Raw genomic sequence first — 20,714 nt, 5'->3', positions numbered from 1 at the left:
GGGTGCTGACCTACATTGGTTCCCGGGCCAGCAAAGCCTTATATTTAAAATTCTCATCCTTGTGTTCAATTCCCTCCATGGCCTCAACCCTCCCAATCGCTGGAACTTCCTCCAGCCCTGTAACCTTCGAAAAACTCTGCATTTCCCCAATTCTGGTCTCGTGCATCCCCGATTTCCTTCGCCCCACCATTTGCAGCTATGCTGGCAGCTGTCCAGTCCCAAGTTCTTGCATTCCCTCCCTAAGACACTCCTTAAAACCTACCTTTGACCAAGCTTTTGGTCTCCCTGGCCTGAAGTAGCCAGAATGCAAGTATTAGTCCGTTCTGGAAGCCACTCTTGATGGATCATTGTGTAAATACATTGCATGATATAGTACTATGCCAGGTCAGTTTCAATACCTGGTCAGTGATTGGCTAGCTCATCTCAGTCAGAATGGCAATGGGGCAAGAGAAGAAAAATTTGGAAAAAAAAGCCAAGTCCTGAAGTACACTATCTTAGTGGAAAATCTAAAAAAAAATGTACAAGTATATGGGTAAAACATTCAACTTTTCTAATTATGTAGAAAGTAGTATGCTGGTCAATATATTAAACTGCAGAATCATAAAACACCATGGTCTGTTTAACAAAAAATGTAAAAGATTTAGCAAGGTTTTAAACTTTACTGTTTATTAAATGAATACACCCACCTTAAGTTTTCTCACAAACTTGAATGGGAAACAGTCTTATTAATTACAGCAAGTTGGTGAGATACCCTCACAAGAGAAAGTAAACTTCAGACAGTTACATTACTACCTGATTTTCTTTTGACAGGATCATTAGCAGCTTTTAGTCTGAGAAATTTATCACTTTTCTATGGGATTCTAAAGGGAAAATCTGACAGCCTAGCATTTTAGCTCGCCAGGTCATTTTGCCCTTTGGGAACAAAATTGTTTTGAAAGGGTTAAGATGAATCTTAATTTTTTTTAAACCCAAAATCAATAAAAAAAATTCTTACAAACTAACCATCTGAATGATCATTTAAAAAAAACATTTGGTCAAAAATTACTTATTACCCAATTCAGAGACTGAAACGAAAAGCATCTCACTGCATCTTATTCACATCTTCAAGACTAACTTTAATCTTAGAAAGTCATAACTATACACCAATATTCTTTTCTCGCAAATTCAAATGCGTGTTTTGGTAGAACCAGACTGTAAACAAACGCAATATTACTTGATACACAAGAGCTGCTTAACAAAGTCATTTTCATAAATACAAATATTAAAACAATCCTCAACAGACATTACAATTAAACTGCACCACAATGCAGCAAAATAATGAGCAAAAACTTCCAACAATTCTTATTGAATGAGTTTTGTTTGCATAACATACACGACAACCTAAATTTTTTAATACAGCTCTTTTTCAAGAAGATCCAGAGCATGCCATTATATACACCAACTACTGCCTTTATTAACCAATAATCTTGTGTAACATACATTTCTGCTATGATCAGGCAATAAATGTCTTTGTTTTACTCCCTCGTCTTCACATCTCCCCCCCCCCCCACGCAAGTAAAAGCCAAGATTCCAAATGGCTTTTATATCACTGATATCATCATTGCCGTGATGAGAAAATAAGTTACTCTGCACCACTATTAAATTTATTTGTGCCTGGGAACATTATTGTGGGCATACATTTCAAGATTTACAGATATCCAGGTCTCAGTTTTGTTTGTGGGTGTTTAGTATTGTGGAAAATTGACAAGACATGAATAGGAAGTGAGGTTTGAGAGAGAAGATTTTGGATCCATTAAAATTAATTGCTGTAAGTTTGTCCTTCAGGGGGCTGTGAAATCTTCACATTCTCTTTGCATGTCATCATACGCCGTAGATCTTGAAGTATAGCCTTAATACTATAGGAATTTTGCCACTTTGCTAGAATTGGTATGCTTCGTGAATCCACCTGTAAGAAAAAATTTGAAGGTTGTGTAAAATGCACACATGTACAATAAACTAAATGGTTTTTTAAGCAAACTATTACTACTCAGTCACAAGATCACAGTTTGAGGTATCGTAACCTAGGGTCAGCACATTTAAATTTATCCTTTACAGCTATCAGGGGATTCTCAAATTTAATAGTTCAAGAATGAAAGCTTGCCAGAGAATTTTTTTTTAGCCAGGTCAACCAATGGAAGGGGGCGTGGGGGGGGGGGGGGAAAGAGGGAAAGAGAAAAGACAAATTTTATATGGAACACACAAAAATACCTCAGTGTTTTAAGATCTTGCTTGAATTTTTTTCCTGAATTAGGATTCTAAAAAGGGTAGTGGAACCTTCTGATCAGATAGTGCCAAAATGAATTTCAATTTCCATTCAAAATATATTCTCATGATTGTGTAAAACTACTATTCTATTTTAGTTTGCTGAACTCCATCAAAGCTCCCCAGAATTAACCTCACTACACAAGATTACTGTCCACTACTTTCTGCCTGCTGGGACCTAGTCAGATAATTGTTCTGTAAATCATTTCAAATCCTTCTTAGCTTAATGTAGATCTACAATTTGTGAATTTCTGTAGCATGAAAAGGATTCTACTTACCTTTAACAGCCAAAACCTGATCACATAGATTAATATAATTTGGCTTAACCAAGGATTTGCATTTTATTCACATTCTATAAAAGGCATAAAACCAATAATATCTATTGTTTTGGACCAAATTTTAAATCCTAAACAGTATTAGGTTCACACTGCAGTCACGTTTCCTCGGCAGTCATGAGATTTTGGGAAGAATGGAGAAATCACAATGATGCAGCAGCACGAGTCCCAATGGGCTACACCATGGGAGGATATGAGTTTGCCCTCAATTCCCAACATAATGCGCTGATTGCAATTATATCAATGAGAAAAGCAAGTCAGCTTCCTCACATGACTTCCTCTATGACACTGCACTAGTTCTCATTGATCATTCCCATTTTCACTACCTATTACCCATGAATATATAGGACAGCAGATAGCAGGGAATGAATTATAAATTAATTAGTTATCCAAAACTAGACTACTTCCTGATATAAAAAAATAACTTCTACAATTGATTGTGTACATCACCCCAACCTTGAGTGAAGTAATGGTGCAAAGACAGAATCTCTTAGAATACTGGGTTCTTTCAGATGAATTACAAAGGACCTTGCCATTCTTCATATATCAATTGTAGACAATTTTACAACACCAAGTTATAGTCCAACAATTTTATTGTAAAATCCACAAGCTTTCAGAGGCTTCCTCCTTCCTCAGGTGAATCATAGAATCATAGAAGTTTACAACATGAAAATAGGCCCTTCGGCCTAACATGTCCATGTCGCCCAGTTTATACCACTAAGCTAGTCCCAATTGCCTGCACTTGGCGCATATCCCTCTATACCCATCTTACCCATGTGACTGTCCAAATGCCTTTTAAAAGACAAAATTATACCCGCCTCTACTTCTGCCTCTGGCAGCTCGTTCCAGACACTCACCACCCTTTGAGTGAAAAAATTGCCCCTCTGGACCCTTTTGTATCTCTCCCCTCTCACCTTAAATCTATGCCCCCTCGTTATAGACTCCCCTACCTTTGGGAAAAGATCTTGACTATCGACCTTATCTATGCCCCTCATTATTTTATAGACTTCTATAAGATCACCCCGAAACCTCCTACTCTCCAGGGAAAAAAGTCTCAGCCTATCCAACCTCTCCCTATAAGTCAAACCATCAAGTCCCGGTAGCATCCTAGTAAATCTTTTCTGCACTCTTTCTAGTTTAATAATATCCTTTCTATAATAGGGTGACCAGAACTGTACACAGTATTCCAAGTGTGGCCTTACTAATGTCTTGTACAACTTCAACAAGACATCCCAACTCCTGTATTCAATGTTCTGACCAATGAAACCAAGCATGCTGAATGCCTTCTTCACCACCCTATCCACCTGTGACTCCACTTTCAAGGAGCTATGAACCTGTACTCCTAGATCTCTTTGTTCTATAACTCTCCCCAACGCCCTACCATTAACGGAGTAGGTCCTGGCCCGATTCGATCTACCAAAATGCATCACCTCACATTTATCTAAATTAAACTCCATCTGCCATTCATCGGCCCACTGGCCCAATTTTTCAAGATCCCGTTGCATCTGGTCACTTATCTCATTGCTGTTTGTGGGAACATGCTGTGCACAAATTGGCTGCTACATTTCCCTACCTTATAACAATGACTGCACTTCGAAAGTACTTAATTGGTTATGAAGCACTTTTGGATGGCCTAAAGGTTGTGAAAGGCACAGCGGCAACAGCTTTCATGATCTTAACATAAGCACAGAGACACCATTTAGTTTAAACACCAACACTGCTTCAAGCACCTCAACTACTTCATTATTTTATTGTCCTTACCTGATTCTCTTTAGCAGAGGATTCCATGAAAGCAGCATTCCAGGAATCAGCTAAGCTCTTCCCTTCTTCATAACTGATCACCCTTTCCATATGCAGATGTGGAAATGAAATCCTCGAACCTCGAGGATTTCATTTCCACATTCACCTGAGGAAGGAGGAAGCCTCCGAAAGCTTGTGGATTTTAAAATAAAATTGTTGGACTATAACTTGGTGTTGTAAAATTGTCAACCCCAGTCCATCACCGGCATCTCCACATCATATATCAATGGCAGTACTCCAGTGAAAAGGTGCTGCATAAATGCAGATTCTATCACATCTTAAAATCTCAAACCACTTCACATACAATGAATCACTTTTGAGGTGCAGTGATTTACGTAGGCAAATGCTTGTGCACAGCAATAACCCACAAGCACCAATAAATTGAATTACAAATTAAGCTGTTTTTGGTATTGGTTAAGGGAGGAATGTTAGCCATGACCCTGGGACAACACCCTGCTCTTCTTTTAGTGGGATCTTCATTACCTACCCGAATCCTTGGTTTGACATTTCATATGAAGGATGGCAGCTCCAACATTGCAGCACTTCCTCTGTACTGCAATGGAATGCCAGCCTAATTATTTGTTCAAGTCCTGGTCTGGAGGGTTGAATCCACATCCTTCAAAATCAGAAGAGAATGCTACCAATTGAGCCAAGCTGATATTTGATTTGGGGGGGGGGGGGGGGGGGGCGGGGGTTGGCAGGGGAACAAAAGAACTATAAGGAAAGCCAAGAGTTATGGAGTACTATCATCCAGCATATAGAGCCATAGATGTTGATCCTAACAGTTATCCTACTAGATTAAAGCTGCATCTCTAGGCATTGCCAAATACATAGCATGCATTTTCTCATATTGATAGGGAAAAACACAGGAAGGAAGTTATCCTCACCTTCCCTTGTGCATTCTTAACAGCTGGTTTTCAAAGCAGCATTGACAACAACGTAGGTGCTGATCACCTACCCAGGTTCTTAGTCAAGGATGGTGTGCCAACATATAGCGAGAGTCAATTAAGGGAGAAAATAAAGTTTCTTTCATACAAAGGGAGAGTCAGAAGGCAGGAGAAATGAACAAAGGTCAAAAGGCAAAAAGTTAAGATATCTAACACTGCCAATATGCCATTAAACAAATGTTTTCAAAACAAAGATTAGGTAATAGTTTACTCACCATTCCATTGGAATTATTTATTCCATTCATATTTATTTTTGTTACAAATCTAACAATTGGAGCTACATCTGGATATGTATTTCCACACTCTATTTTCAGGCTGTATATTCTGTTTTCAAAGCAAGTCTGAAAGAAAAACATTAGAATCTGCACTTTAAAAAAAAAAGAGCAAATGCAAAAGCAGCAGTCCAGTAGACATACCAAGTATCATCATGGAAGTCTTTTGCATTAAGTCTCACTAGACTCTGCCACTCAATTGCAACCTGAGCAACACCAAAAAGGAGCAGCATCCACAGGACCAAGGGCCCTCATCCTCCCTCCTGTAATTAGCTCACCCACTTCCCCTTGACCAAGCATCAGCTCAGTGACACCTGCCTACAATGAACTGCTTAGCATTAGTGGGAACCACTTGTTGAGACACATAGCATGAGTCGTAAGGACGGCAAGGTTGTTGATGGGTACTCAACTGTAGCTGTCTGGAGAAGATTCCTGCCCTTGACTGAGAAGCCACAGAACCCAGTTCTGAGGTCTGCCAATTAAAAGAATGATGCTTGCACAGTATCTAATCCTATGTCAAGGTGCCAATGAGGTGTCCAGGAATGTGTCAGATGGTGGCTCTGATGGAGGAATCCACTAGCTGCACCTGAGACACCAGGATAGATGTATGCATGGGTCTGTAGTTGAACATAGAGCAAATGGCAGCTTCATAATGAACTGAGAGAATCTATGCATTCCCTGTGGAAGGGGCAAAAAACAGGAAAGGGCAACCCAAATTTGCAAACTGCCATGATTTCCCCAGGCTCTCTATTATGGACTCCAATCTATTGAAGCTAGATTCCAGACAACTGAGGGCCTCACAGACTGAAGCAATTTGGTCTGCTTTCCTGATCAGTGGCCAGTCAGAGCCCTTGCTCAGCATTAATGGTCCAGCAGATGCATACATACGCAAGGGAGCTGTCTCAGGACAGTTCAATGTGCATGCCCTACAACCAGCCCCCTCAAATGCTAGAGTACATTAGCGAAGGCAGCCAGTGTGAAGAGGATTATTTTGCCATGGCTGAGGACACAATACCTTCACAGCAGGTTGTTCTGGGGGCCTTAGTTACAGCAAGACGAGGGCCACCGATGCCCCAAAGACTTCTACAAAGCACTAACCATCTACCTCTGAACCTTCTACCCATTGGCTTAAGGTATCAATACAGTACTAAACAGTAAGATATTACATAGCATGACAACAGTACAGCCATTTTTTTGGCATTGATATTTTTGAAAGGGCCCTAACAGTACTGATTACATCAAAATTGGTGCAAATCAACCCTTTTACAGGGAAGTGAGCACAATTTTCTCTACAAGGTCTAGCACAAGGAGAGACCAACTGAAAAAAAACAGCATTTTAACTCTACATTACATAGTAAGTTTACTGACCCTGGGCGGCCCAATAATCATTCCTGTCCATCGCGAGAGTGTCATATCCTCATCATCCTCGAGGCCCCAGCTCACAGTTCCATCACCTACACCTTTCTGGCCTTCTTCAAGCTCTTCCAACAAACAAAAATTGCGAGGAACTGTTCAACATAAAACAATTAATTAGTTGTTACGCCATGAGCCAACATCCAGGTCGGAAATATGTTGTAAACAAAAAAATGATAAAGACCAGAACTACCTTTATCTCATCTCCAAAAGTTAAAATTACCTATACATTCTTTCAAATGCAACACAATATAGAATATGCAATTCCCCAAGTTATGCCTGCAAATTTTACATTTGTTACTAAAAAAGTATTTACAACTTGCTTCAACAGAAATTGCACCCTAATTACATTAAATATGTCATTCTTGATTTGCACTTAAGGCAATTGCATTTTGTTACATAAAATATACAAATACATATGGTATTGAGATATGCAATTAAAATTTGTAACAAATCTTATACAACTAGCAAATCCAGCAGTTTCTTAATTACATCCTGTTAATTCATACTAGTAATGAATTCACATTTCAATGTGCCAAGTGTAATACGTAGTAATCACATGCCTACATGGGACAAAAATTTCAGGTGGATTTCACACAATCCCAGAAAGTTCCTGCAATTGTGTATTTTCACAGCTTACAGAAACCTGAAATACATAACCTCCATAGACTGTATTCCATGAGTTTATACTGACTTAAATTCAATGTTCTCTCCATCCTCCTTGGTCTCGGAGTCGTGCAATATTTTTTCACAAAAGTATCACTGACCTGCTCATAGGTATCTGCCAGTATTATGCTGCAATTACCACTATGAAGTGCAAACAATGCTCAACGTGACTCTCCCTCGCCTTTTCCCTCCCAGCAAGGAAGCAGCTGACCTTCACTTGCATCATCCCAACAGCACAGTCAATCCAACGTCCCAGCTCTGAAGTGAACTGGTGCTAAGTTGCTCAACCACACTGGCCCTACAGGATTCAATCAAATCAGTTCAGATATAGTTCAGTTCATCCTTGGAGGCCATTTATAATTTTTTATACAATTGCATAATGCACTTGCTGTACACCAAAGTAAATATTTAAACTAGTAAATCATGCTCAATTTCTACAATAGATGCATAATTACAGTTTCTAATTTGTGGTGGTTGCACCCCATGTGTATAGTAACAACTATAGAATTCATTTGACAAGATAACAAATATCCAGTCAAGGAGCACTCCACTTTGCATGAAACTTAAACAATGCTGAGCAACAACTTTTGGATTATACATACAAACTAAAAATTCTTAAAACATTTTTATTTAAATTTTTATTTTCCTGAATAGCTGCCCATTATGATTGTAATAGTTTAGCACAGGCTATCCTAGATTGGGTATTGTGCAATGAGAAGGGGTTAATTAATAATCTTGTTGTGCAGGATCCTTAAGGGAAGAGTGACCATAACATGATAGAATTCTTCATTGAGATGGAAAGTGAAGTAGTCCAATCCAAAACTAGGGTCCTAAATCTAAACAAAGGTAAGAGGAGTGAATTGGTTATGATAGATTGGGGAGCTTCATTAAAAAGGCATAACGGTGGATAGGCAATGGCTAACACTTAAGGAATGAATGTATGAATTGCAACAATTATACATTCCTTTCTGGCACAAAAACAAAAGGAAAAATGACCCAACCATGGCTAACAAAAGAAATTAAGGATAGTATTAGATTCAAAGAGGAGTCATATAAAGTTGCCAGAAAAAGTAGCAAGCCTGAAGATCGGGAGCAGTTTAGAATTCAGCAAAAAAGGACCAAGAGATTGATGAAGAGGGGAAAAATAGAGTACGAGAGTAAACTTGCAAGGAACATAAAAGCAGACTGAAAGCTTCTACAAGTATGTAAAAAGAAAAAGATTAGTGAAGACAAACGTAGGTCCCTTACAGTCAGAAACGGGAGAATTTATAATGGGGAACAAGGAAATGGCAGAGCAACTAAACAAATACTTTGGTTTTGCCTTCATGGAAGAGGATGACTTCCCAGAAATGCTGGGGAACCAAGGGTCTAGTGAGAAGGAGGAATTAAAGGAAATTATTAGTAAAAAATAAAGTGCTGGAGAAATTAATGGGAGTGAAAGCCGATAAATCCCCAGGGTCTGATAATCTACATCCCAGAGTATTAAAAGAGGTCGCCATGGAAATAGTGGATGCATTAGTTGTCATCTTCCAAAATTCTATAGATTATGGAACAGTTCCTGCAGATTGGAGGGTGGCAAATGTAACCCCACTATTTAAAAAAGGGAAAGAAAACAGGGAACTATAGACCGGTTAGCCTAACATCAGTAGTGGGGAAAATTCTAGAGTCTATTATAAAGGATGTGATAACAGGACACTTAGAAAATATCAACGGGATTAGACAAAGTCAACATGGATTTATGAAAGGGAAATCATGTTTTACAAACCTACTGGAGTTTTTTTTTTTGAGGATGTAACTGGTAGAATAGATAAGGGAGAACCAGTGGATGTGGTGTATTTGGATTTTCAGGCGGCCTTTGATAAAGTCCCACGCAAGAGGTTAGCATGCAAAATTAAAGCACACAGGATGGGGGCAATATACCAGCATGGATTGAAAATTGGTTAACAGACAAGAAACGGTAGGAATAAATGGGACTTTTTCAAGGTGGCAGGTGGTGATTAGTGGGGTACCTCAGGGATCGGTGCTTGGGCCCCAGCTATTCACAGTATATATCAATGATTTGGATGAGGAGCCAAATGTGTTATTTCCAAGTTTGCTGACGATACTAGGTGGGATCATGAGTTGTGAGGAAGATGCAAAGAGGCTTCAAAGCGATTTAGACAAGTTGAGTGAGTGGGCAAATACATGGCAGATGCAGTATAATGTGGATAAATGTGAAGTTATCCACTTCGGAAGGAAAAACAGAAAGGCAGAGTATTATTTAAATAGTGATAGATCGGGAAATGTTGATGTACAAAGGGACCTGGGTGCCCTTGTACACCAGTCACTGAAAGCAAACATGCAGGTGCAGCAAGCAGTCAGGAAGGCAAATGGTACGTTGGCCTTCATTGCAAGAAGATTTGAGTACAGGAGCAAGGATGTCTTACTGCAGTTGTACAGCGCCTTGGTGAGACCACACCTGGAGTATTGTATGCAGTTTTGGTCTCCTTACCTAAGGATATACTTGCCATAAAGGGAGTGCAGCAAAGGTTCACCAAACTGATCCCTGGGATGGCAGGACTGTCATACGAGGAGAGATTGAGTCGACTTGGCCTGTATTCACTCGAGTTTAGAAGAATGAGAGGAGATCTCATTGAAACGTATAAAATTCTAACAGGGCTGGACAGACTGGATGCAGGGAGGATGTTTCCCTTGGCTTTGGAGGGGGGGGGGGGGGGGGGGTGGGGTCACAGTCTCGGGATACGGGGTAGGACATTTAGGACTGAGATGAGGAGAAATTTCTTCACTCGGGGTGGAATTCTCTACCACAGAAGGCTGTGGAGGCCAAGTCACTGTATATATTGGAGACAGATAGATTTCTAGACACAGAAGGCATCAAGGAGTATGGAGAGAGAGCAGGAATATGGTATTGAGATAGGGGGATCAGCAATGATCATAGTGAATGGCGGAGCAGGCTCGAAGGTCCTGCTCCTGCTCCTAGTTTCTATGTACAATTTAGTAAACCAATGCTGTAGAAGCATATCAGAGAAATTAAGAAACTACCCTCAACCATTACATGTCAGTTATTCTGTGAAATGTGCAGTTCATTCCAATGTAGAACTCAAGTCCGTTACTAATCAAACTAAACGAAATCCAAAATATTTCAGTTTCTGCTCGCACTCAGCTTTTAAAGAAATAACATCCAATTATTGCCACATTGCTGGTCAGATAACGAGACAAAATTGTGGGAAATGGAACATTTTATTTATACCTCATACCAGAAATAGAAACTCACTGGTCTGATACAGAATGAGTTTGATAAAGAGGAAAGCTCACTCATACCCAAACATGCATCAACATTTTTGTTGCCTCTTAAATATCAATTAGCACTAAATTAGGTAAAACTGTGCTATGAACTTATTCGAAGAACTAGAGTGACACTACCTACATACCTCTTTTAGGACCTTTGCAATTAGAGGTGGTTTTCATCCATCAGTCTGGTCCCTCTCAATTGCCTACTCCTTCATATCTACTCAATATGCCGAGATTTTTCCACACTATCTGCCTCCAGTACCTCCTCAGGCAGTCCATTCCACACATACACCACACTCTGAATAAAGTTGTTAAATCTAAATGTCTGTACATCTTCCAATATCTATGCTTGAACCCAAGTCCCTTGGTTCTAGAGTTTGGGGCAAACTTGTTTATTGGGGTTTGATTTATCCTTTTAAATCTTGAAAATCTCCCCTAAGCCTTCTCTGCTCCAGAGTAAAACTCAAGCTGGGCCTGAAACCTTGCCTTCCTTTAACTTCCTCAACCTATCACCCTGACTGCCAGACCTGAAACTTTATTTCTTTTAGTAATGCCTCTGCAACCCCATCTCCCAGGAATTCTATGCTGGAGACACTACCTAGTCTCCTCCGTGAACACAGAAAACAATTCATTTAATATATTTGTTATTCCTTGATATGTCATCTTTCAATGCCTCACCATTCCCATTTTTATCTGCTTACTGGATATATATATTGTAGAAATGATCGATATTTTTTAATATTCCGTGCTATTCTACCTTATTTTAAGCTCTTATGATTGTTTCTTAACCTCCCTTACATTGTTTTTAATATTCATTTCAGTCCACCCAGTATTAAGAAATAAAATGTTACTCCATCCTAAAACCCCCTCTCTCCTGAAAGGGTACAATTCCAAGGACAGTAGCCATTTTGCTCACCCCCATTTCCTACCTCAATCATTTATGTAGCCTCTGCTCAAGGTTGCCAGCTTTAAAAAGAGATGTGGTTTGCAGTGCCTGTATTCAGTGCCAATAAGGACAGCTCTAATTGTTCAATACTTCTGTTAGAATTAAAATATGCCAAGAGTTTATGATTCATGATATAACTCCACAATGAGAAACTAAGCAAACAGCAACTCCTTTAAAGCTGGTGATTTCTCTTGTACATACACATTTCTCACACCCTGTTTGGTACCAAAAAGACAAACTCAGAGGCTACATGGCTGTGAAAGCAAATTGGTGCAACAGGGGTACTCCTTGAAGTTGGAGTTAAGAAGCATTGTTGGGGTAGAGTAGAAGCAACTTTTCTTCACTGGTTCCTTCACCAAGGGACCAAGGTTTCAGACAAAAGCAATGCAATGAAAAATCTCCTTTCCAATTCACCTACAAATTAGTTAAAATGTGTATATGGCCTCTGACAGTATACTAATAAGCTTAAATCAATTGAAAATCTTCCAGATTCTATTACACCCTTCATTGACTGGTAAACTGGATTGCCCAAAGTAGACATTGACACTCAGAAGGTGGCACCCTTCACTTGTGGGAAGCATTAGTGAGTACCATACCCAAGCCACATAAGATAGCCATTGATAAGGACCTTAAGATATACTTGTTGGGACTACTATTAAAACACAGAATAACTGTCAAAGCTGTCAGTGGAAGAGGCTCATTGCACGTCAGCTTGGCTCAGTCTCTAGCACAGTCATATCTAGGACTCCACACCAGGACTTGGGCACCTAATTTAAGATTAATATCTAGTGCAGTTCTGAGGGATCTGATGTTAAACAAAGGCTCAGTCTGCTTGTTCAGGTGGATATAAAAAAACCTCAGGCCACCATCTGAAGAGCTGGAAATTCACCCACTGTCCTGGCCCACATTCTTCCCTCAATCAATCCCATTTTAAAAAAGTTAACTGGTTGTTAGAAATTTCCAGACCCTACTAGATATTCCCTCGCAAGCAGATTTCACATCCCTTATGATTAAGTATTTACCTTCACTGCTCAAAATCTAGTCATAAGAGCATGACCAAAGGATGTAACAATGAAACCCTGTTTGTTATGTGAACTGGATATTACATTCTCATGTGCACTTCCTCAATCTTCCAAAAGGGCTTAGTAAGACTAGGTTGAATGTAAATCAAACTGGTTTATTTTACAATGAAATGAAAATATATAGACTAACACTTACAGCAAATCTTACCCAACTAACGCAATTCATTAAACCTTGAAGTATAGAAAAACAAAACATGCTACACCGTCCCCTTCAGCAGGCTAACTATTCACTTTTCCTGGTCAGCCTTCTCAATCTGACCAGCACAATCTGAAGACAAAGCTTTCTTTTGCTAGGCTTTACCAAACTGAACCACATATTCCCCAATTCTTGTGTTCCATAGCTGGACAGGAAGCCAATAGCTTAACCTCTGACCCCCTACTGTCCAGAACCAGCTTCCATCCCCTCCCCACAGGTGAGCGCTCCTTGAAGCTAATTGCTGCTGAGCTCGAACGAATAGGACATCCATCTAATGTGTGGATATTTACTGGAATGTGTGTTTTTTTTTAAATGACATTGCTTGAAGGATGCTTCATCTGGAGTCTAATCTGCATTCCCAGCATTTGGCTGCCCTGCAAACTTCGCAGCAAAATTTAAAGAAATATTTTAATATAAAAATCACAAGGTTTTTTCATGGTGAAGTCAGAAATCCAAAAATGTGGCACTGGTTATTGATCTCCATTACTATTTGTGGGATTTTGTTGTACACAAAATGGCTGCCATTGCCTATGTAACAGTTACCGCATTTATGTGATAAGGTGCTAGAAAAACTTGCACTTCGTTCATTGTTCCAACATATGAATCAAGGAAGCTACCTACATACTTCTGTTGGCATTGTCAGTCAGAGACCACAAAAGTGGGGAGAGGCATCCTAATAAAGTTAGAGGCCGATTGAGGAGAAAAGACCACTTTACATTGACATGACAAATGTACTGGCTAGGCTCACGTGAAGAATGGTAACTTGGGCTAGATACCAGCACCCAAAAAGCCAATACCGGGGGCGGGGGGAACCCCATATATTTTTTTATTTATTCGTTCTTGGGATGTGGGCGTCGCTGGCGAGGCTGGCATTTATTGCCCATCCCTAATTGCTCGAGAAGGTGGTGGTGAGCCACCTTCTTGAACCGCTGCAGTTTGTGTGGTGAAGGTTCTCCCACAGTGCTGTTAGGAAGGGAGTTCCTGGATTTTGACCCAGCGACGATGAAGGAACGGCGATATATTTCCAAGTTGGGATGGTGTGTGACTTGGAGAGGAACGTGCAGGTGGTGTTGTTCCCATGTACTTGCTGCTCTTGTCCTTCTAAGTGGTAGAGGTCGCGGGTTTCGGAGGTACTGTCAAAGAAGCCTTGGCCAGTTGCTGCAGTGCATCCTGTGGATGGTACACACTGCAGCCACTGTGCGCCGGTAGTGAATGTTTAGGGTGGTGGATGGGGTGCCAATCAAGTGGGCTGCTCTGTCCTGGATAGTGTCGAGCTTGAGTGTTGTTGGAGCTGCGCTCATCCAGGCAAGTGGAGTATTTCATCACACTCCTGACTTCTACATTGTAGATGGTGGAAAGGCTTTGGGGAGTCAGGAGGTGAGTCAGTCGCCACAGAAAACCCAGCCTCTGACCTGCTCTTGTAGCCATACTATTTATATGGCTGGTCCAGTTAAGTTTCTGGTCAATGGTGACCCCCAGGACGTTGATGGTGGGGGATTCGGCGATGGTAATGCCGTTGAATGTCAAGGGGAGGTGGTTAGGCTCTCTTGTCGGAGATAGTCATTGCCTGGCACGAATGTCACTTGCCACTTATGAACCCAAGCCTGGATGTTGTCCAGGTCTTGCTGCATTCAGGCACGGACTGCTTCATTATTTGAAGGGTTGCAAATGGAACTGAACACTGTGCAATCATCAGCGAACATCCCCATTTCTGACCTTATGATGGAGGGAAGGTCAGTGATTGAAGCAGCTGAAGATGGTCGGGCCTAGGACACTGCCCTGAGGAACTCCTGCAGCAATGCCCTGGGGCTGAGATGATTGGCCTCCAAAAACCATACCCATCTTCCTTTGGGCTAGCTATGACTCCAGCCACTGGAGTGTTTTCCCCGATTCCCACTGACTTCAATTTTACTAGGGCTCCTTGGTGCCACACACGGTCAAATGCTGCCTTGATGTCAAGGGCAGTCACTCTCACCTCACCTCTGGAATTCAGCTCTTTTGTCCATGTTTGGACCAAGGCTGTAATGAGGTCTGGAGTAGAGCGGTCCTGGCGAAACCCAAACTGAGCATCGGAGAGCATGTTATTAGTGAGTAAATGCCGCTTGATAGCACTGTCGACATGTTAATTAGGAACTTTCAATATCAGGTTTGCCCAACTAGAAAAGTGAACAAGGGTAAAAGCCCAACTCTTTTCATTCTATAATAAGCACAATAGGTAGTCATGGAATGCTAAAATGCAAGAAAATATGATGCACAAATGTTACTATGAATTGGAAATATTATGGAATTTTAAAAAATTAACTGGTCTAGATACAATAAGGGAGCTTGTGAGTTGTCTCCAGAAACAACAGCGTCTGCTGAAGGTTTCCTCCGTAACTGACTTAGTCTCAGATGTTAGAAAGGTACGTCAAAATATAATTTTGTGACGGCACTAATAGGCGGTTTCATTCCCACTCCGAGTTCTCAACCTCAGCTGCACTGCTGTGCAGAGGTGCTTATCAATTTAGCAAAATAAGAGTCTTATATCCAAATGTTCTCATTCCCCTAACAAATAGTCAAAGAGCAACATTCATCGAAGTCTTTGAGAAGGTCACAAGCATGGAGGTGTATGGTGCAGGCAGACTGCAAAGAGGAAACAGAGCCTGATAAAATTAGAACGGATGCTGCCACTACATTAAATCACCTCACAGGCTTCAGAAATACCATCCACGTGCCAAAACTATTAGTGCCTCAATACTTCAACTATCAGAGCTTCAAACTTTATGAACAATTAACCTGTGCCATTTGATAATTTTCTTAAGAGCCCCAAAGACAAAAGCATAAATCGTCATTTAGAAAGGCACAGGTTAATCAAGGACAGTCAGCATGGATTTGTTAAGGGAAGGTTGTGTCTGACGAACTTGATTGAATTTTTTGAGCAGGTAACAAGGAGGGTCGATGAGGGTAATGCGTTTGATGTAGTGTACCTGGATTTTAGCAAGGCTTTTGACAAGGTCCTATATGGCAGACTGGTCAAAAAAGTAAAAGCCCATGAGATTAGAAAACATTTCTACACACAAAGGGTGGTAGAAGTTGGAACTCTCTTCCGCAAACAGCAATTGATACTAGCTCAATTGCTAAATTTAAATCTGAGATAGATAGCTTTTTGGCAACCAAAGGTATTAAGGGCTATGGGCCAAAGGCAGGTATATGGAGTTAGATCACAGATCAGCCATGATCTTATCAAATGGCGGAGCAGGCACGAGGGACTGAATGGCCTACTCCTGTTCCTATGGATCCAAGGGAAAGTGGTTAGTTGGATCCAAAATTGGCTCAGTGGCAGCAAGCAAAGGGTAATGGTTGACTGGTGTTTTTGCGACTGGAAGGTTGTTTCCAGTGTTGTCCCACAAGGCTCAGTACTAGGTCTCTTGCTTTTTGTGGTATATATTAACTATTTGGACTTAAATGTCCGGGGCTTGATCGAGGAGTTTGCAGATGATACAAAAATTGGCCAAGTGGTTGATAGTGAGGAGGAAAGCTGTAGACTGCAGGAAGATATCAATGGAATGGTCAGTTGGGCAGAAAAGTGGCAAATGGAATTCAATCCAGAGAAGTGTGAGGTAATGCATTTGGGGAGGGCAAACAAGGCAAGGGAGTACACAATAAATGGGAAGATACCGAGGGGTGTAGAGGAACAAAGATAGATAGATCCATAGATCCCTGAAGGTAGCAGGCCAGATATATAAGGTGGTTAAAAAGGCATACTTTCCTTTATTAGCCAAGGCATATAAGACAAGGGACGTTATGCTACAAATGTATAAAACATTGGTTAGGCCACAGCTTGAGTACTGTGTACAGTTCTGGTCACCGCATTACAGGAAAGATGTGATTACACTAGAGAGAGTACAGAGGAGATTTACAAGGATGTTGCCAGGGCTGGAGAATTTTAACTATGAGAAAAGATTGGATAGGCTGGGTTTGTTTTCTTTAGAACAAAGGAGGCTGAGGGGAGATTTAATTGCGGTATATAAAATTATGTTGGGATTAGATAGAGTGGATAGGGAGGACCTAGCTCCCTTAGCAGATGGATCAGTGACCAGGGGGCATAGATTTAAAATAATTGGTATAAGGATTAGAGTGGAGCTGAGGAGAAATGTTTTCACCCAGGGGGTCTGGAACTCACTGCCTGAAAGGGTGGTAGAGGCAGAAACTTCAACTCATTTAAAAAGTACTTGGATGAGCATTTGAAGTGCCATAACCTTAAGCTGGATAGCTCTTTTTCGGCCGGCATGGACACGATGACCAAATGGCCTCCTTCTGTGCCGTAACTTTCTATGATTCTATGAAAAGATTTACCCAATACACCCTTTTTCAAATAGAATAGGTTACATGAAAATATTCTTACGGCAATGCAACATAGCACAATGGACATCCATTTACATCTGAAGTCACAAACGAGACACCCTAAACCATTTCTGTAAACTCTCGCATAATCCAGCAGCTCTTTAACTTTTTAATCCCAATTTCCTGCACTCTCAAAATCCCTTAATACTCACTTTCTAAGTATCTATCTTACTTTTAAGAACCTTAATTAATTCTGCATCTATGGTCTTGTGGACAGTGCATTCCACATGCGACACTATGGAAGAAATTTACATTTAACAAGCCAATTTCAAACTGTGCCCTCTTGATCTGGATTCTCTGAATGGAGGAATAACAGTTCCACAAGTCACTGTCAATTCCCTTCAATGTTTTAATATCTCAAATTGGATCACCCTTTAACCTCATTGTAGGGAATATGGCCAAAGTTCCCCCAGTCTTTCATAGTTAATGACATTGCTGGAGTGATTGCTTTCTGCCACCTACTTTTCCTCTTAATTTATCTTACTTAACCTCATTACCTACCTCCGCTACCAATATTTTTCCTTTCTCCCTATGTTAACTATTCTGCAGTTTTGATTTGTCCTTCCCTGTGCTTTACTGGTTTAAATCCTCCCCACTACTCTATTTATCCTCCTTGCAAGATGGTTTGGTTCAGGACTGTCCATTACACCTGCCCAGAACTTGGCCCAGTGCACTTGACCATGATACTATATCTGAAGCCACTCTGATATATCTATGCTTCTCTATAACTGGCCTAACACCAGGAGCAATTTCAAGATTAGAACTGTTTAAATGAGAGCAGAAGTTTAAGCACCTTACTACCCTTGCTGTATAATATAGCACCCAAATCCTCAAACTCCCTTTTCAAAATCTGTCATTGGGTCCCATATGAACTTTTTTTCCCCACCTTACATTAAGTTTCTTATCCTAGCACCTGGGAGGCAACACAATAAACTATATCTTCCCAGTTCCATGCATTTTTCCAGTACATAACACTAAATACAACCATGAGGACAACTTAATGAGGAAACAGTCTAACATTTGATAAGCTAGCCTGAACACTATTGTTATCACTTTTATTGCTTGGTTTATCAATACCCATAAAGAACACTGGGCTCCAAAGGCAATAAAGAAAACAGAATCTTGAGTTACTTTGTCCTTTTTCCTTACAATACATGTACACATACCTCAATTCTCCACAAATGGCCATTACTATTGCTTTGCAGCTCAGCCAATGAAGTATGCTTTTAACAAAGCAAAACAATGAAAAGCATCTCTGCCCAACATACTGCATACTACCTGGCAGCACATACCATTGGTTCAAGTATCAGCCACTGCTAGGACAAAACCTACAACCACACAATCTAAACACTACATCACTGAAAGGCTAAATATTTAAATGAGTTTTGAAACCCAACACACTATTTTACTGCAAACTAGTTAACATTCCATCTGAATTCTCCATGAATAAAGACTGCAGATCACAGCCCAGCAACAATTATTTCATGACCCCTTGATAGAAAAAAATCTTACATTGAACAGAGGCAGAATACATTTAGAATTTAGACTGCAATATTTTCAATTACTTACTGAAAGTAATATTTTGCATCCACCTTAGTGCATTTTTATATAAAATGAAGTCACAGAAATCACAATTGCTGTCCAAGACCGACGGTGACGCTTGCCTGCCACTATCAAGCTGCTATAGGGAAGACTGCAGGGAGAGAATACTTCAGGAGGCAGAAACAGGAAACTACATGAACGAGCTGTTAGACTGAAAAGATGCTAATGTAAAGTACCCCTAGTAAACGATAACTATCCTTTTTAAGATGTGCTTTATCAAAAATATTTACAAAACCAAATTTAACATAATTTCATGTTAAATTCGTTATTCTCTGACCAATGAGTTGGAACGTTAATTCTAACGTTCACATTTTTCATGAATTTGATTTCCTTATGTCCATCATAAATCTCAACACGCTCGTAACTATACATAGCCCACCAAAAATATGCAGAAAAGGAGAAAGACTACGATGAAACTAGAGCGTCAAATGCTCGTCTGTAAGACATGAAACTCGTATCCTTTAAAAACAAAAAAACAGCAAAGTTACAAATGTTGCCCCCAAAAAGGTTTTAGCTGCTAAATATAGTGTAACTACTTCCTCTTTACCACAGCTGTATTTGCAAATGATATACGTCGCAGGAGAGTTTGTAAATAAACTATCGCCAAACACTAATTTCAGCATTAGACACCTTACAGGAAACCACGAAAACTGCATCAAACGAGAGTTCGCAGCACCCAACGGAACCTGAAACCCAACACGGAGAACAATTTCTCATATTTCGGTGGCCCGAAAGACGTGTAGGCCAAACACGCGAAGGCCAAAAAAAATGCAGGGCTTTCGACTCGGTATTATAGGCCCGTGAGAGTATTTATTACAAACACGTGTAGCAAGGAAACTGCTCCCGTCCCCATAAAGTACACATGTTAAAAAGCGGAGTCTGATAAAATCAGGTACAAAGAGACACCGCCACAGGAACCAAGCACACAGCATGCAACTTCCGGTTTCTAAAAGGCAACAGTGGCATCGAGCTCGGGGCCGCGGGGCTCAACTCGGCCTCCTCCCCGCTACCAGTCCCACACGGGGCGGCCCAGGCCCTCGGCGGAGTGTCGAGGCCGGGCAGCGCTTGAAAAGGTGAGCGAGAGCCACGGCTCTCGGGTTACATACAGACTCTCATCGACCCTCCCTCCAGACCTTACTCGCTCCTCCCCGCCCCCCGGCGGGAACTAAACACCCGCGGCGCAGCCGAGCTGGGCCCGGCCCGGCCCGGCCCGACCCGACCCAGCCCCGCTCGGAGCCCCAAGCCCGCACACTTCAGAATGGAGGCTACTCCTGACATGTTACACGGGTGCTGATATCACTGCGAGTGTCCCGGGCCGCGCGTTCCCTCCTCCTCCTCCCCACCCCGGTCTCCCCTCGGACCTCGGCAGCCTGTCATCTTTGTCGGAGCCCAAGGAAAAGCCGGCGCCGCCACCGCCGCCCTCACGTGACGATCACAAGCGCGCACATAAGCCCGCGTGTGTCACTTCCGGGCCGGGGGG

The 20,714-nt window shown here is 41.1% G+C and overlaps 1 protein-coding gene across 3 annotated transcripts; it reads right to left on the bottom strand.

Moving 5' to 3' along the window:
- Positions 1-645: 645 nt before the first annotated feature.
- Positions 646-20,705, bottom strand: ube2v2 (ubiquitin-conjugating enzyme E2 variant 2). Of its 3 annotated transcripts, none has more exons than XM_067979916.1 (4): positions 20,596-20,705; positions 7,024-7,163; positions 5,599-5,724; positions 646-1,945 (listed from the first exon to the last, which is right to left on the bottom strand). In XM_067979916.1, the coding sequence occupies exons 1-4, from the start codon at positions 20,609-20,611 to the stop codon at positions 1,799-1,801; spliced, it is 429 nt and encodes a 142-aa protein (XP_067836017.1). In that variant the 5' UTR covers positions 20,612-20,705; the 3' UTR covers positions 646-1,798. The 3 variants fall into 3 exon arrangements, with proteins under 3 accessions (XP_067836017.1, XP_067836016.1, XP_067836015.1); XM_067979915.1 differs by lacking the exon at positions 20,596-20,705 and adding an exon at positions 19,202-19,235; XM_067979914.1 differs by lacking the exon at positions 20,596-20,705 and adding an exon at positions 11,166-11,217.
- Positions 20,706-20,714: the final 9 nt, after the last annotated feature.

This window comes from Heptranchias perlo, chromosome 3, assembly GCF_035084215.1.
Source record: "Heptranchias perlo isolate sHepPer1 chromosome 3, sHepPer1.hap1, whole genome shotgun sequence".
Lineage (NCBI taxonomy): Eukaryota > Metazoa > Chordata > Chondrichthyes > Hexanchiformes > Hexanchidae > Heptranchias > Heptranchias perlo.
The sequence above is the reverse complement of the archived record's forward strand: the minus strand, read 5'-3'. Positions and strand labels throughout refer to the sequence as shown.

Bases quoted from the DNA above. Each gene is read 5' to 3' on its own strand.
- ube2v2 (XM_067979914.1), bottom strand. From the start codon at position 11,202: ATGAAAACCACCTCTAATTGCAAAGGTCCTAAAAGAG. The intron at 7,164-11,165 runs GTATGTAGGTAG...TATGTTGAACAG, and splicing joins TTGCAAAGGTCCTAAAAGAG to TTCCTCGCAATTTTTGTTTG. The intron at 5,725-7,023 runs GTCAGTAAACTT...TTTTTCTTTCAG, and splicing joins TGATTATTGGGCCGCCCAGG to ACTTGCTTTGAAAACAGAAT.